Below are 16,034 nucleotides of genomic sequence, written 5' to 3' on the forward strand. Positions count from 1 at the left end.
TCCCCAGGGGAGATTTCCTAGGGCCGTTTCTAGATGCAGGCGAAAAGACCAGGCATCCCTCATCTTTCCTTCTATCATCCCTCCATCATCCAGTGATTGCTGTTATCACCCTCCATCCATCGCATCCAACCCCATAATCCATCCCTCCGTTCCTCCACTGGCGCTGTGAATTGTGTGGTACCTGTGCGTTGCATTTCAGCCCTTATCCTTTAACACACTACTGTGTGTGTTTACATATCTCTACAGCTTTAACAGGCCATGCATTTCCCATCACGTACCTCTGCATAACGCCGTCACTCACCACCACTTACTGCACCCCCACACATTCACACAAAACCTTCATACCACCCTTGCATACCTTTTGCAGGCCTCTGTCATGTAATTACAGCTATTCTCATCTTTGCCCCAGCATGTTGTGGTCAGAACTGCACCTGAAATGCTGCAGTCAGTTCTCATGCATGCAGCCTCATACTACCACTAAGATTATCATTCTAAACGATACACCGTATCAACTAAAAGAGGAACTGCTTCAAGAACTCCGAATATCATTGTCCTATGTTATGTAGTCACGTTTGTGACTTTAAGTATAATTCCACGTTTGGACTAAACTTTGTGCTTAACACATTTACTGTTAACTAGTTAACAACAGCTTTAGAATGTGAAGGGAAATATGTATTTCCTCCTGTAACCGTGGATGAACAGGCCTGACCCCTTGAGGACAGAGTAGGCACTACACACAGCCACACAGCTATAGCACAGATGGAACAATGAGGCGGATATTTCATCGGATGTATAAATGTGAAGCATCCTCTTGGTGTTTCCACTCACTACCAAATAAGGTGATGAGGGGAAGCCCAGTGGCCGGCAGTGGGATGGAGCAAGATGGATTTTGGCCGGCATTTTGCTAATTTTCTTTTTGAACTTGATCTGTTACAAACAGTTGACTAAGTTTGAGTGCACGGGAGAATTGAGTTATTGCACAAGCGCACTTCAAAGTAGGTGTTGTCCAACAGAAATATGCAAATGCATGCTAGAACGAGCCAATATGATCTCATTAGCTTGTGCTTGGCTCTGCCCAACTCCTTTCCCACTGATTCATTTGCTCCCATTGGAAACGCCATTGGGGTCTATCTTGGGTTAGTTCTAAAAGAATGAGTGAGTCTGCACTACAGCCATGGACCCACCTTTTTTTGTCCTCCATCCAGCCTTCATTGAAGTGATCTAACATGAAATGAGTGGTGGAAGAAGCAATGGTTTGGTCTTTGATTACCTCAAAGGGAGAAGGAAAGGAAGGATACATTTTCAAAGTATTTGAATGTGGTAGATGACTGAGGTATTGAGAGAACAGGGTCTCTTTGGTTGTCATGATGCCAGCAGTGTTCGAGTGGTTGTAGGGAGATGTTGTAGCCTAGACTACAACCCAGTTGGATCCTCTGTATGTCTCTAAAGACGCCTGTGAATATGAGTGTTCTCTTGGTTGACGGTTTCTCTCTCTCCTCCTCAGAACGGGCGTCTGGGGGATGTGGACATAGAACGACTGAAACTGAGTGAGGGATACATTAACGGGACACAGGTCTGTGTGTGACGCTCTGTGTGTGACGCTCTGTGTGTGACGCTCTGTGTGTGACGCTCTGTGTGTGACGCTCTGTGTTAACAGTACATGATGGTGGACCCAGCACATGGCTCTCTAGACGAGAGCTACACACCAGAAGGTGATTCCCAGGAAGTACACTCCGCCTTCTCAGACGATGGAACCAATGGACGGCGGGCAGGGAATGCGGTATAAACACACTTTGTACTGTAACTGAAAATAATATCCTCCATGGATGACAAACAATTATCTACAACTTCCTGTCTCATGGTGATGTACTTCCTCTTCTGCAGATGAAGGTGATCACCTCACGTACTGTCCTGCCCTCTGATTCGATGTCCATTGACGGGGGAGTGTCCGTCTCGGGCATGGGCGGTTACAGTGCCACTCTGGACCGTTCCTACAGGCAGGGTGGAGGGGGGGACTACCCCACAGCCACGGTCCCCAGGAACTACCACTACGGTCCCGCGGGGGGTTACGACGACTACAGGAGCGCCCCGCCTTCTGAGGCCTACGCTAGCCTGAGCAGAGGCACACGCATGGACGACCGCTACAGGTCAGACCACTGCCACTGTCGTTAAAGTTTGTGAAAATGCCGAAGAGCACTGCAAAGAAAGAAAAATGCGAGTATTCTTTTGAAGATTGCCTATCTTTGGTATAATTGATATTCTGTCTCTCTCCAGACCTGCGGATGGGTACAGGACACTTGACTCTGGGTACCGTGCCCCCAGTAGACAGCAGCTGGACCCCTACGCAGCCCAGCCCCAGGTGGGGCGAGGGGTGAGGGGCATGGGAAGTGCCCTGGAGCTGGGGGGCATGCGCTATGCCCACCAGGGCCACTATGGCATGGAGGATGACCAGAGGAGTCTGGGATATGATGATGTGGAGTACAGTATGGCTCCTCCCACCATGCATCCAGGATACGGCACCATGCCACGACTAGGCCCAGGCCCAGGAGGACTGGACAGACGCAGGCTCAGGTAGACACACACCATTCGGATATGTATGTACAACACACACACACCAATTAATTTGCGTCTGATTTGTCCAATTGTCCCTTAGGAGTTGTGAGGACACTTTGGAAGGGGACATGGGAGGAGTTGACACCTACACCTGGGGCGTCAACATGGAGAGAGGAAGTATGGCGTCATTGGACAGCACCCTGAGGAAGGGTCCGCCCACATCCTGGAGACAGCCGGAGCTCCCTGAGGTCATCGCCATGTTGAACTACAGGCTGGACCCGGTCAAAACCAACGCTGCTGCCTTTCTCCAGCACCTCACCTTCAAGAACGACAAGGTAACACACACACACACACACAAACCTTCTATACCGGCAAACACATTGATTTGTATTGAAATTATGGATATTACAAGTGTTAATGTACTGCTATCAGTGTTTTAGGATGGGTTTGGTGTGTGTGACCATGTAGGTGAAATCGGAGGTGCGTCGTTTAAAGGGGATCCCTTCTCTGGTCTCGTTGCTGGACAACCCCAAGAGGGATGTACACCACTCTGCTTGCGGGGCGCTCAAGAACATCTCGTACGGACCAGACCACGACAACAAGATCGCCATCAAGAACTGTGACGGCATTCCCGCCTTAGTCCGACTACTGAGGAAGGCCAGAGACCAAGACCTCACTGACACTATTACAGGTAAATACTACTGTTCAGTCTCTCCAAGATTTCAAAGGGATTATTTTGTGCTGTATGCTTGCAAAAATGCTTGATTTTGCTGCGGCAATTCTGTAATTTTGCATGGCAATATGCAATGATTTTTACCAATTTGTCGCGAAAATGCATAGACGGCAAAGTTTGACTTGTGGCTTGATTTGAACCATATGCGGCGATTTTGCGGTGAAGAGTTGAAATTACGAGCACTCTTTGTCTACTGCGGTGATGGCTCCGTTTTTATGTGTTAATATTGAGATTTGACTTTTTATGTGGAAATAGCCCTCATAATATGTAGGAATTTGATTTGGCCCCAAAATTGTAATCATGGAATTCTGGAGGGACTGACTACTCTGTTACATTACTAGTTATGGGACAGTAAAACAATACTGTGTAGTATTCAACTCTATTTCAGCCTTATAACCTCTACTATAATTCCTTATTATTGGTCCCAACCAGAGAACTGAGAGTCATGAAGATGATGGACGCATCTCCCTCTTCTTCCTCAGGCACATTGTGGAACCTATCGTCTCACGACTCGGTGAAGATGGAGATCGTGGACCACGCGTTACACGCCCTCTCAGACGAGGTGATGGTGCCACACTCTGGCTGGGAGAGAGGGAGTGACGGAGGGGAGGAGAGCCTCAAACCACGCCACCTGGAGTGGGAGACGGCCCTCACCAACACAGCTGGCTGTCTGAGGTACGTGGAGGAAGCGGACAGCAGGAGATGAATGGACAAAGGGAGTATGTATTGGGGATGTTGAACCCTAAACATTGTAACTATATATTTTTTGTTTTGTTCAGAAACGTGAGCTCAGAACGTAGTGAGGCCAGGCGGAAGCTGAGAGAGTGCGCAGGATTGGTGGACTCACTGATGTACATTGTCCAATCACAGATCAACCGCAAAGATGTGGACAACAAGGTGTTTAACCCAACCCATAGCTTCTAATCGATTGCTGATGAATTTTACTTACTGGAGTAATGACCCTTTGAAACCTCCCATCTCCCTGTCTCTGTGCAGTTGGTGGAGAACAGCGTTTGTCTGCTGAGGAATCTGTCCTATCAGGTTCACCGAGAGGTTCCCGGCTGCGAGCGCTACCAGGAGGCCGCACCTCTAAACCAGGGCCCCGCCCCCGGTTCCAACAAGGCCGGATGCTTCGGCTCACGGAAGGGAAAAGGTCAGTAACCGGCCTGTAACCCCAAAAGGTCGATGTCTCCCCCCCCCCCCCCCCCCCGGAGATCTTATTAGCATAATAAACACATCTGTTTAATCTAGAGAGATGTTTTTTCCCCTCATTGGATGCATCTCAATCAGAGCTAGAGCTTATCAGACCATGAGACATCCTGAAAATCGGTCTTTTCACAAATTCGTCTGTAGCGTCCAAAACCCTCACAAGCGTCTTGGGACTCGTCTGAAGTCGGTCGGTACAGAAAATCTGTCAAATTCTGTTTGTAGCGTCCAACAGTTTAAAGGTGAGACTCTCATGAAAATGTTGGTTGTTTATCTCTAGGATGCCCACAGGCCTCGAGACTCGTCTGAAGGCCCCCCCAGTACCACTGATGTCAGTATATATGGAGACTGTTTAATGACAAAATTAATGGTTTAAATATACTTTTTTTCATGGTTCGGGCTAGGCCCCTTCGTTCCAGTGAAGGGAAATCGTACCATTACAGTATACAATATTCTAGATGATTCTGTGCTTCCAACTTTGTGGCTACAGTTTGGGGAAGGCCCTTTCCTGTTTCAGCATGACAAAGCCCTGTGCACAAAGCAAGGTCCGTACTGAAATGGTTTGTCCATCTGTGTGGAACAACTTGACTGGCCTGCACAGAGCCCTGACCTCAACTCCATCAAACACCTTTGAGATTTAATTGGAATGCCGACTGGGAGCCAGGCCTAATCGCCCAACATCGGTGCCCGACCTCACTAATGATCTTGTGGCTAAAGGGAAGCAAGACCCCGCAGTAATGTGCCAACATCTAGTGGAAAGCCTTCCCAAAAAAGTAAAGGGGGGACCAACTCCATTTTAATGGCCATTATTTTGGAATGACATGTTCTACGAGCAGGGCTTAAACTCTTATGGGTTAAAGGCCATAGTTCTCTGTGGCTAGAGGTAGAAAATGTCCCTTACCTCCAGATCTAGGATCAGATCACCCTCTCCCCATTCCTCACTCATTAAAAGGGATGTGAGATTTAGACTGACCTTAGATCTGTGGTTAGTGGAAACATAATCCTACTTTGTATGTGATGATTGGGTGCCATGGGCTGGGTTTTGCTTTTGGTGCTGATGGGTTTGTGCTTGTTGGTGGCTGGGTTACTATTTCAGTTTTTCACTCTCGCCTTCCCTCCCTCTGTCCTCCACCCATTCTCTTGTGTTCCTGTCCTGTTTAGATGAGTGGTTTTCCAAAGGTAAGATTCTCTTCAGCTGCGTTTATGCAGGTTGCCCGATTCTGATCTTGTTTTTCACTAATTGACCAATCAGATCAGCGCTGAAAAATATCTGATGTGATTGGTCAAAAATATCAGAATTGTGCTGCCGTAAACGCAGCCTTCTTGGTGTTCTATTGTACTGTGGCTAAATAAGGGCTTTTCCTAACGCTGGCTGGTCTTAACATTGCCTTTACTGTAAATGGGACGTGACAAATGGAGTGCATGCTGTTCAACTAGTGCATGATACCATGATGTCGTTCTGAGGAGACTGCATCTATTAGAAAGGGCTGAGGTGGAACAGATTCAAATGCGCATAAAATGTATTTTTACATCTACCTCAATCAGAACGAGCTCTAGATCGTTTTGTCCTCTCCTCATCCCCACTCATCATCCTCTCTTTCTCCAGGTAAGAAGGATGCGGATGACGGGAGTGTGGACCAGGTTGATATTCCGAAGAGGACAATGCCTGCCAAAGGTAAGTCAAAACACCATACGAAAACACAGTGGAAACAGAATCAGTTACTGAAATCCCTCTTCCTACCAGGCTACGAGCTGCTGTTCCAGCCAGAGGTGGTGCGTGTGTACACGTCGCTGCTGAGAGAGAGCCAGAACCCCTCAGTGCTGGAGGCCGCAGCCGGGGCTGTACAGAACCTGTGTGCCGGACGCTGGACTGTGAGTGGACAGCCTTTGACCTCTCACCTTTCCCTGAATCTCCTTGTCTTGCCTATCATTTTCTGATCCATAGCATGACCCCAATGGCGTTGGTCGCAGATTACTCCCTCTCCCTCCCTCCCTCTCTGTCCCTCAGTATGGTCGCTATATCCGGGCCACGGTGCGTCTGGAGAAGGGCCTGCCCATGATGGCAGAGCTGCTGGCTCATGGGAACGACCGCGTGGTCAGAGCCATGTCGGGAGCCCTGAGGAACCTGGCCATCGACCATCGCAACCGCGAGCTGCTCGGTAAGTTGGTGTATCAGATATCGTATGTTATGACAATTTCATGAGGAAATATGTTTTTCATTATCAGATAGAATTTATCATTTTTTCCCAGATACACTAAAGAGTGGATGTATTGCCCTCCCCTAGGTAAGCACGCTGTGCCCCACCTGGTGGCAGACCTGCCGGGTGGCCAGAGCCAGTCGGCACGACCTCTGTCTGAGGAGACGGTGGTGTCTGTACTGAGCACGCTCACTGAGGTGCTGGGCAACAGCCTGGAGGCCGCCAAGACCCTTAGGGCCTCCCAAGGCATCGAGAGACTCGTACTCATCAACAAGGATGGGTGAGAGTGTGTTTGCGTGTGGAACTGAGCTGCTCATTAACATGTTATATTGTTGCCGTTTGTGACGGATAGGTCAGTGTTCATACATTACATGTCTAATGGAGTGTATGTCTCTTGGTCCTGCAGTAAGCGGTCTGAGCGGGAGGTGCGTGGGGCAGGCCAGGTGTTACAGCTGGTCTGGGGGCACAAGGATCTGCGGCGCCCCCTGGAGAAGGACGGCTGGAAGAAGACCGACTTCATGGTGAACCTCAACCCCCCCGCCAACGGCCCCTCTACACGCACCAATGGGACCTACGAGGATACTACCATGCCACTGCTAGACAGAGGTGACTCTTGGAATAGAGTTTGTATTTGCACCACACTTGCACCTTAATAGCAAGTTAAAGCTAGACATAAAATGTAGGAATTTTAGGGAAGCAAACAGAATGTAATGGCTTTTGTTTTTTTCTACAGGGGAGAAGAGGGACATGATTCCACTGAATGACCTAGGGCCTGGTGAGGATCCATAAAAACCCTGACAAAGTTAAGTCCAGCTCATACTTTTTTATTTTTATCAGTGATTTTACGCTCTTCCTCCCTACATGTTAGAAGCCTACTCTACACTGGACCAGAGGGAGAGGAGACACACTCTGGACAACTCCCTCAACGCCACAGACACTTTACAGGTAAGACACACCCCTGTCCTGTCCTGTACACATTGTTTCTTGAACTTAAACACACTTGTCTTTTAATCCGTTCTCTCTCCTTCACACCTTTTTTAAAACGTATTTTCTTTTGGTTGACGACCGCCGTCTCTACTCACGGTATCTTTCTCACTTTCACAATCTCCCGCTCTTTCTCTGTCTTTCTCGTTCTGTCTCAGCGTGGGGTGTATGGAGGCAGAAAGGGTTCACTGCCTCTGTTGGACTCCTACGATGGTTAGCCCCCCTCTCCCCCTCTGCATGTAACAGCATGGTACGTTTCACCTCTTGTCCTGCATGGACTCTATCGCCATCCTTTGTCTCTGATACCTATTACCTACCTTTGCTGTAACACTTTGTCAATATTGTATTATTTCAGTACCTTGGTTTTGTAGACAGTATAGTGTGCAGTGAAAACTGAAGTTCAGCGGTATGAATACTCTAGTTGTATACAATACCATCAGTGTTTCCCCTAGTTTAAAAAAAAAAAAAAAAAATATTCTCTAATTGTATACATTTTCCAATGGCGCTGAGAGAGAATATTGCTGTGTGAAAGTTAATTTCCTATTTCCAATTCTGCACATTTTGCCATGGCCATTTGTGTTCTTATGCTCAAACATAACAAAAGCAATGGGCATGTGCCCTGTCAGTAATCCAGCAATGCCCCCAAAAAATCCCTGACCTCTACCCCATCGAGCACCTTTTGGATGAATTGGAACGCCAACTGCGAGCCAGGCCTAATCGCCCATCAGTGCCCATTTCCCTAATGATCTTTTGGCTGAATGGAAGCAAGTCCCTGCAGCAATGTTCCAACATTTAGTGGAAAGCCTACCCAGAAGGATGCAGGATGTTATAGCATCAAGGGGGACCAACTCCATATTAATGCCCATGATTTTGGAATGAAAGTTCGACGAGCAGGTGTCCACATACATTATATCTCACATGCACACACACACACACACACACACAGTTGAAGTCGGAAGTTTACAAACACTTAGGTTAGTCAACTCGTTTTTCAACCACTCCACAAATTTCTTGTTAACAAACTATAGTTTTGGCAAGTAGGTTAGGGCATGCACTTCGTGCATGACAAGTAATGTTTCCAACAATTGTTTACTGACAGATTATTTCACTTATAATTCACTATCACAATTCCAGTGGGTCAGAAGTGTACATACACTAAGTTGACTGTGCCTTGAAACAGCTTGGAAAATTCCATAAAATGATGTAATTTCTTTAGAAGCTTCTGATAAGAGAATTGACATAATTTGAGTCAAGTTGAGGTGTACCTGTGGACGTATTTCAAGGCCTACCTTCAAACTCAGTGCCTCTTTGCTTGACATCATGGGAAAATCAAAAGAAATCAGCCAAGACCTCAGAAACAAAATTGTGGGCATCCAAGTCTGGTTCATCCTTGGGAGCAATTTCCAAATGCCTGAAGGTACCACGTTCATCTATACAAACAATAGTACGCAAATATTAACACCATGGGACCACGCAGCCGTCATACCGCTCAGGAATGAGATGTGTTCTGTCTCCCAGAGATGAATGCGCAAATTAATCCCAGAACAACAGCAAATGACCTTGTGAAGATGCTTGAGGTAACGGGTACAAAAGTATCTGTATCCACAGTAAAACAAGTCCTATATCAACACAACCTAAAAGGTCGCTCAGCAAGGAAGAAGCCACAAAAAAGCCAGACTACTATATGGGGACTAAGATTGTACTTTTTGGAGAAATGTCCTCTGGTCTGATGAAACAAAAATGGAACTGTTTGGCCATAATGACCATCGTTATGTTTGGAGGAAAAAGGGGGAGGCTTCCAAGCTGAAGAACACCATCCCAACTGTGAAGCATGGGGGTGGCAGCATCATGTTGTGGGGGTGCTTTGCTACAGGAGGGACTGGTGTACTTCACAAAATGGTATCATGAGGAGGGAAATTATGTGGATATATTGAAGCAACATCAAGAAATCAGTCAGGAAGTTCAAGCTTGGTTGCAAATGGGTCTTCCAAATGGACAATGACCCCAAGCATACTTCCAAAGTTGTGGCAAAATGGCTTAAGGACAACAAAGTCAAGGTATTGGAGTGGCAATCACAAAGCCCTGACCTCAATCCTATAGAAAATGTGGGAAGAACTGAAAAAGCGTGTGCGAGCAAGGAGGGCTACAAACCTGACTTACGCTAGCTCTGTCAGAAGGAATGGGCCAAAATTCACCCAACTTATTGTGGGAAGCTTGTGGAAGGCTACCTGAAACATTTGACCCAAGTTAAACAATTTAAAGGCAATGCTACCAAGTACTATTTGATTGTATGTAAACTTCTGACCCACTGGGAATGTGATGAAAGAAATTAAAGCTGAAATAGATAATTCTCTACTATTATTCTGACATTTCACGTTCTTAAAATAAAGTTGTGATCATAACTGACCTAATTTGCAATTTTACTAGAAGTAAATGTCAGGAATTGTGAAACTGAGTTTAAATGTATTTGGCTAAGGTGAATGTAAACTTCCGACTTCAACTGTACATGCGTACAGTGGCAAGAAAGTTTGAGCCCTTTGGAAATACCTGATTTTCTGAATAAATTGGTCATAAATGTATCTGATCTTCATCTAGGTCACAACAATAGACCGTCTGCTTTAACACACAATTTTATGTTTTCATGTCTTTATTGTACACACTGTGTAAACATTCACAGTGCAGGGTGGAAAAAGTATGAACCCTTGGATTTAGCTGGTTGACCCTCCTTTGGCAGCAATAACATCAACCTAACGTTTTCTGTAGTTGCAGATCAGACCTGCACAACGGTCAGGAGGAATTTTGAACCATTCCTCTTTACAAAACCGTTCCGGTTCAGCAATATTCTTGGTATGTCTGAACTGTTCTCTTGAGGTCATGCCACAGCATCTCAATCGGGTTGAGGGCAGAACTGACTGGGCCACTCCAGAAGGCGTATTTTCTTCTGTTGAAGCCATTCTGTTGATTTACTTCTGTTTTGGGGCGTTGTCCTGTCCACCCAACTTCTGTTGAGCTTCAATTGGCGGACAGATGGCCTAACATTCTCCTGCAAAATGTCTTGATGAACTTGCGAATTCATTTTTCCGTCAACGATAAGCTATCCAGGCCCTGCGGCAGCAAAGCATTCCCAACCATGATGCTCCCTCCACCATACTTTACAGTTGGGATGAGGTTTTGATGTTGGTGTGCTGTGCTTTTTTTTTTTCTTCCAAACTCTCTATAGTTTCATCTGTCCAAAGAATATTTTGCCAGTAGCGCTGTGGAACATCAAGGTGTACTTTTGCCAACTTCATACGTGTAGCAATGTTTTTTTTTTGGACAGCAGTGGCTTCTTCTGTGGTGTTCTCCCATGAACACCATTCTTGTTTAGTGTTTTACGTATCGTAGACTCGTCAACAGAGATGTTAGCATGTTCCAGAGATTTCTGTAAGTCTTTAGCTGACACTCTAGGATTCTTCTTAACCTCATTGAGCATTCTGCGCTGTACTCTTGCCGTCATCTTTGCAGGACGGCCACTCCTATGGAGAGTAGCAACAGTGCTGTACTGTCTCCATTTACAGACAATTTGGCTTACCCTGATGAACATGAAGGCTTTTAGAGATACTTTTGTAACCCTTTCCAGCTTTATGCAAGTCAACAATTCTTAATCTTAGGTCTTCTGAGATCTCTTTTGATCGCGTCATGATTCACATCAGCCAATGCTTCTTGTGAATAGCAAACTCCAATTGTGAGTTTTTTTTAACAGGGCAGGGCAGCTCTAAACAATGTCTCCAATTAGCTTTTGGAGAAGTCATTAGCCTAGGGGTTTACATACTTTTTCCAACCTACACTGTGAGTGTTTAAATTATCTATTCAATAGACAAGACAAATACAATCATTTGTGTTATTAGTTTAAGCACACTGTCCATTGTTGTGACTTGTGACTCAAATTTGATGACCAATTTATGCAGAAATCCAGGTAATTCTAAAGGGTTCAGATACCTTTTCTTGTCACTAGATATTACACACACGTTGAACAAAAATATAACGTATGTTTTTAAAGTGTTGGTTTCATAAGCTGAAATACAAGATCCCAAAAATGTTCCATATACACAAAAAGATGATTTCTCTCATTTGGTGCACAAATGTTTACTTCCCTATTAGTGAGCATTTCTCCTTTGCCATGATAATCCATCCACCTGACAGGTGTGGCATATCAAGAAGCTGATTAAACCGCATGATCATTACACAGGTGTACCTTGTGCTGGGGACAATAAGGCCTCTAAAATGTGCGGTGTTGTCACACAACACAATGCCACAAATTTGCATCCTGACTGCAAGGATGTCCACCAGAACTGTTGCCAGAGAATTTAATGTTAATTTCTCTACCATAAGCCGCCTAAATATAATTTTAGTTTCGCAGTAAGTCCAACCAGTCTCACAACCGCAGCCGATGAAACTGAGTATTTCTGTCTGTAATAAAGCTCTCTTGAGGGGAGAAACTCCTTCTGATTGGCTGGCTGCACCCCTGCTTAGTCATGTGAAATCCATAGGTTAGGACATAATGAATTTATTTAAATTGACTGATGAACTAACTCAGATTCTTTGAAATTGTTGCATGTTGTGTTTATTTTTGTTTTGTGTGTGTGTGTGTGTGTATATATCTCGATGTACAAGACATTAGGAACACCTTCTCTTTCATAAGCCTGACCAGGTGAGTTATGATGTCCCTTATTGATGTCACCTGTTAAATCCACTTCGACCAGTGTAATTTAAGTGGAGGAGACCGGTTAAAGAAGGATTTTAAGCCTTGAGACATGGATTGTGTATGGGTGAATGGGCAAGACAAAATATTTAAGTGCCTTTGAACAGGGTATGGCAGTAGGTTCCAGGCACACTGGTTTGAGTGTCAAGAACTGCAACACTGCTGGGTTTTTCACGCTCAACTGTTTCCTGTGTGTATCAAGAATGCTCCACCACCCAAAGGATAGCCAGCCAACTTGAAAACTGTGGGAAGCATTGGAGTCAACATGGGCAACTATCCCTGTGGAACGCTTTTGACACCTTGTCGAGTCCATGCCCTGACGAATTGAGGCTTTTCTGAGGGCAAAAGGAGGAGGTGGAACTCCATATTAGGAAGGTGTTCTTAATGTTTTGTACACTCAGTGTATACTATTTGGAGCAATGATGAATATAGGGGAAACATTGAATACCCAAGAGGCTTTCACACTGGTATGCTATGTGGACTTGTGTATTACGCTGTATCATATACCTTAACAATATACCGTAGGCACTTGCATTTTGGCATATTGTGTATACTCACATACTTGCACCACAGAGTCCACTTGAGTGTACTGTTTGCATTTTACTCTTTGAAGTATAAACACATGCACTAATCAAAGGTATTGCTTATCATTCTCTTCTCCCTCCAGAAAAACTGATAGTCTGCATCACCCAGAGTGAGCTGCCCCTGCCCTACCACTGCTACTGAGGAGAGACCCACAGACTTGCTCTCATCCCCCTCTTTCACTCCTTCCATCACAAGTCTGTGGTTATGAAGATGAGGGTTGGGATCCAAAGAAAGCAGTTGTGTTGCAATCAGAAATCTAACACTCAAACTGACACCACACACACACACGGATCATAGTAGCATCAGAAATATATCTAAAGTTTTATTGATATTCCCTTTTTCAAGGCAATCATCTTTGTTTGACAATCATTGTTTATTTCTGTTGTTTCTATGGTTACTTACATCCACAATTTGGCTCAGTGAGCGTTCCCTGTCGTTCGTTAGATTTATCGTCCTCATACTGATCCATGTGTTTTGTCGTTGTCGTGAATCAGATTGCTGCCATCACCTGCATCCTGAGATGAATTTATTTTTAAATATCTGTAGGGTATGTATATAAAAAGAGGACATGTTTGATTGGTAAGGGAGGTGTCTGCCTTCAAGGTTGATTTTAATTTAAATAGTGCCCAGATTGGGATTGGTGAGTGGGAAGTGATTGGTGGACCAATGGGGCTCGGCCTCATAGATTCAGAATGTTTCTATATGAGTTATTTTAATCTCTTCTAGTTATCTTCGTCTGGTTGGTTTTGGGTTAGTTGGGAGAGTTTAAGGTCAGTGTTTGTGTGAGTGCCATACAGGAGATCTGTGTGAGATGGATGTGTGTGAGAGCTTCGTTAACGAACAAAACCCATATGACCGTTTATTTTAAAGGATTTCATTTTGTGCTTTCATGCGTTTTTCTACTCCTGTGGCAAATATTTATTTTGTCTGTTTATTTCAATTGTGGCTTTTACAGGTTTACCAACTGCATCTTTTGTTGAGTGATTTTTTTCCGTGTCTGTTTCCCCTAATGTAAAGATATGACCGTTAGACTGCCGTCTTACCCTCCTGAAATGTTAACTATGGCTGTGTGGATTTAGCTTCTGCTGTGCAGGTAGCTGGAATACTACAGTTCACACACTGTTAAAAAGCACCACAGCTCTTAGTCCTGCATTGTCCATACACTAGATAACGTTCCAACACTAAACTACAGCACTAGGAACTCATTCCCCACACTACTATACAGAACCCCACTACAGACCTGGGGCTTATTCAATCGGATGGGTTGTTTAGAAATGTATTGCATAGAACTCACAAGATTCTTTATTCTGCATGTTAGACATTATTAGTGTCTGTTTTAATAAAAGACAGTTCTCTGAACCACCTATAACGCTAATCGCACAGTCAGTACTTACTGTTACACCGGACAGAGCAATGTGCCGCTGATATGGACCAATGACAATGGTTGAAAAGGAGAATGATGTTGGTCTTCTCTATAAATGTTGGTTTCCTCAGAGGTGACTCGGGTGTAGACACAGCGGGACCAGGCTAAGGGGAAAACACTAAAAGCACATTTTGGTATAGAAGATCCTGTTCTTTGTGCTTTGACTTAATTTTGTGCCTGTGCTTTTAATATTTTGTTTTCTGATTTGGGAATGGTTGTTGAGAGTGATGGGTGAAGCATATGCAACCTGTTATACTTTTTATTCTGTTTTTACCACTTTCTTTGAATGGCAAGAGACCAATTCCACATGCATAATTTCTTGTTATTATTGCCTATTCATGTACAATGATGATGAACATACCTGCCTTGGCTCTGAAAAGTTTCTTTTTCACTAAGAATATGTAACTGGCAATACTGTTTTATAAAATAAAGATCTTTTCTCAGACCAGATTAGGTTTGTGTGCATGTGTGACAGCTAGAGATGTGTACTTGGGATAAACACGTCTAATTAAAGGAGTACTCTGTAGTTTGTCTGGGTAACCAGACACCCTAACTCAAACACACACATTCACGCCTTAATAACCATGAAGGCTTGAGCTAGGGGTGGTCTGCTCAGTCTTGTAATTTGCATCTACTACATTTGAGATGCCTGAAAGGTGTTTCTACCCCTCTGCATTTGTTTTTGAGTCTACTCCTTGGCCAGTAAGTCCTAGACATTGCTGTATGTGACCTAACAGGCTAACGTGACCCTGGGGAACATTTTGACCACCGATGAAATTTGAGTGTTCAATATGTGCTCAGCCTTTGACTCATGTCTCACGCTGTGAGACGATACCAGGGTGGATGTGACCAATGAACATGAGCGCTTTAAAGTGTCTCAATGTCCCCTCGTAAACCCTTATCAGTATTCCAGACATCTATTTGCTCTTACAGCTTATGCAATTTAACTACAGCTGTAGGATGGATCATGAAGCCTCAAGTGTGTGTGAGTGCACTGGCAGACTTGCCATTAGGCGGAGGGGGCCTCATGAGCTGGGCATAGAACATTTCTCAGCTCGAGCCCCTTAATCTGTTTAAAATAGAGATGTTTTTTTTAACATGGGCTGCGTCTCAATCCACTGCATCTGCCGACGTCAGTGCTACAGCCATGTTTGTCAGGCCAGGAGACATCACGAAAACGTCTGTAGCGTTTGAACGGTTTAGCCTAGAAATTGAAACTCCCAAATACTAGTGTTCTCCGTTTTGCTCTACGACCCCAACAAGTGTCACGGGGCTCGTCTGAAGGTAACCCAGTACCGGGACGAAAAATGAGTGGAAGTGAATAGGGCATTTCCCCGTCAAAGGTATACAGCTAATTCCACGGTCTAAAAAAAATATTCTAAGCTTATCTCGGGTATAGGACACTTCTAAACACTTCCTTTTGACTAGCAGTAAGGCCAAAATGGTTTATCAAATATTTTTTTAAATATACCGACATGGGTCCTAAAATTATTCTTCCCCCTAGGGCCTCCAAATCATTAGGTCTGCCCCTGTATGAGCATATGAGAGCGAATAAGTGTTAGTGTGTGTACGGTATGCATGTAGCCTATGTGTCTCTCCCTAAATTTGAGG

At 44.7% G+C, this 16,034-nt stretch overlaps 1 protein-coding gene across 16 annotated transcripts in view; it reads left to right on the forward strand.

The window, feature by feature from the left end:
• Window positions 1-14,871, forward strand: part of LOC139366298 (catenin delta-1-like) — a 44,929-nt gene extending 30,058 nt beyond the window's left edge. For 3 of the 16 annotated variants that reach the window (XM_071103622.1, XM_071103623.1, XM_071103614.1), the window contains 19 exons: window positions 1,505-1,573; window positions 1,658-1,780; window positions 1,885-2,147; window positions 2,275-2,571; window positions 2,654-2,888; window positions 3,022-3,244; window positions 3,769-3,961; window positions 4,066-4,183; window positions 4,283-4,439; window positions 5,654-5,671; window positions 6,099-6,167; window positions 6,237-6,364; window positions 6,501-6,651; window positions 6,778-6,970; window positions 7,097-7,296; window positions 7,424-7,465; window positions 7,559-7,635; window positions 7,833-7,887; window positions 13,083-13,385. In XM_071103622.1, the coding sequence (XP_070959723.1) occupies window positions 1,661-1,780; window positions 1,885-2,147; window positions 2,275-2,571; window positions 2,654-2,888; window positions 3,022-3,244; window positions 3,769-3,961; window positions 4,066-4,183; window positions 4,283-4,439; window positions 5,654-5,671; window positions 6,099-6,167; window positions 6,237-6,364; window positions 6,501-6,651; window positions 6,778-6,970; window positions 7,097-7,296; window positions 7,424-7,465; window positions 7,559-7,635; window positions 7,833-7,887; window positions 13,083-13,141 (2,598 nt within the window). In that variant the 5' untranslated portion in view covers window positions 1,505-1,573; window positions 1,658-1,660 and the 3' untranslated portion in view covers window positions 13,142-13,385. Of the gene's footprint in view, window positions 1-1,504; window positions 1,574-1,657; window positions 1,781-1,884; window positions 2,148-2,274; window positions 2,572-2,653; window positions 2,889-3,021; window positions 3,245-3,768; window positions 3,962-4,065; window positions 4,184-4,282; window positions 4,440-5,653; window positions 5,672-6,098; window positions 6,168-6,236; window positions 6,365-6,500; window positions 6,652-6,777; window positions 6,971-7,096; window positions 7,297-7,423; window positions 7,466-7,558; window positions 7,636-7,832; window positions 7,925-13,082 lie in introns of all 16 variants that reach the window. The other 13 variants (XM_071103626.1, XM_071103627.1, XM_071103625.1 and 10 more) reach the window with 10 other exon arrangements.
• The last annotated feature ends 1,163 nt before the right edge of the window (window positions 14,872-16,034 follow it).

Source organism: Oncorhynchus clarkii, chromosome 14 (genome assembly GCF_045791955.1).
Source record: "Oncorhynchus clarkii lewisi isolate Uvic-CL-2024 chromosome 14, UVic_Ocla_1.0, whole genome shotgun sequence".
Classification (NCBI taxonomy): Eukaryota; Metazoa; Chordata; class Actinopteri; order Salmoniformes; family Salmonidae; genus Oncorhynchus; species Oncorhynchus clarkii.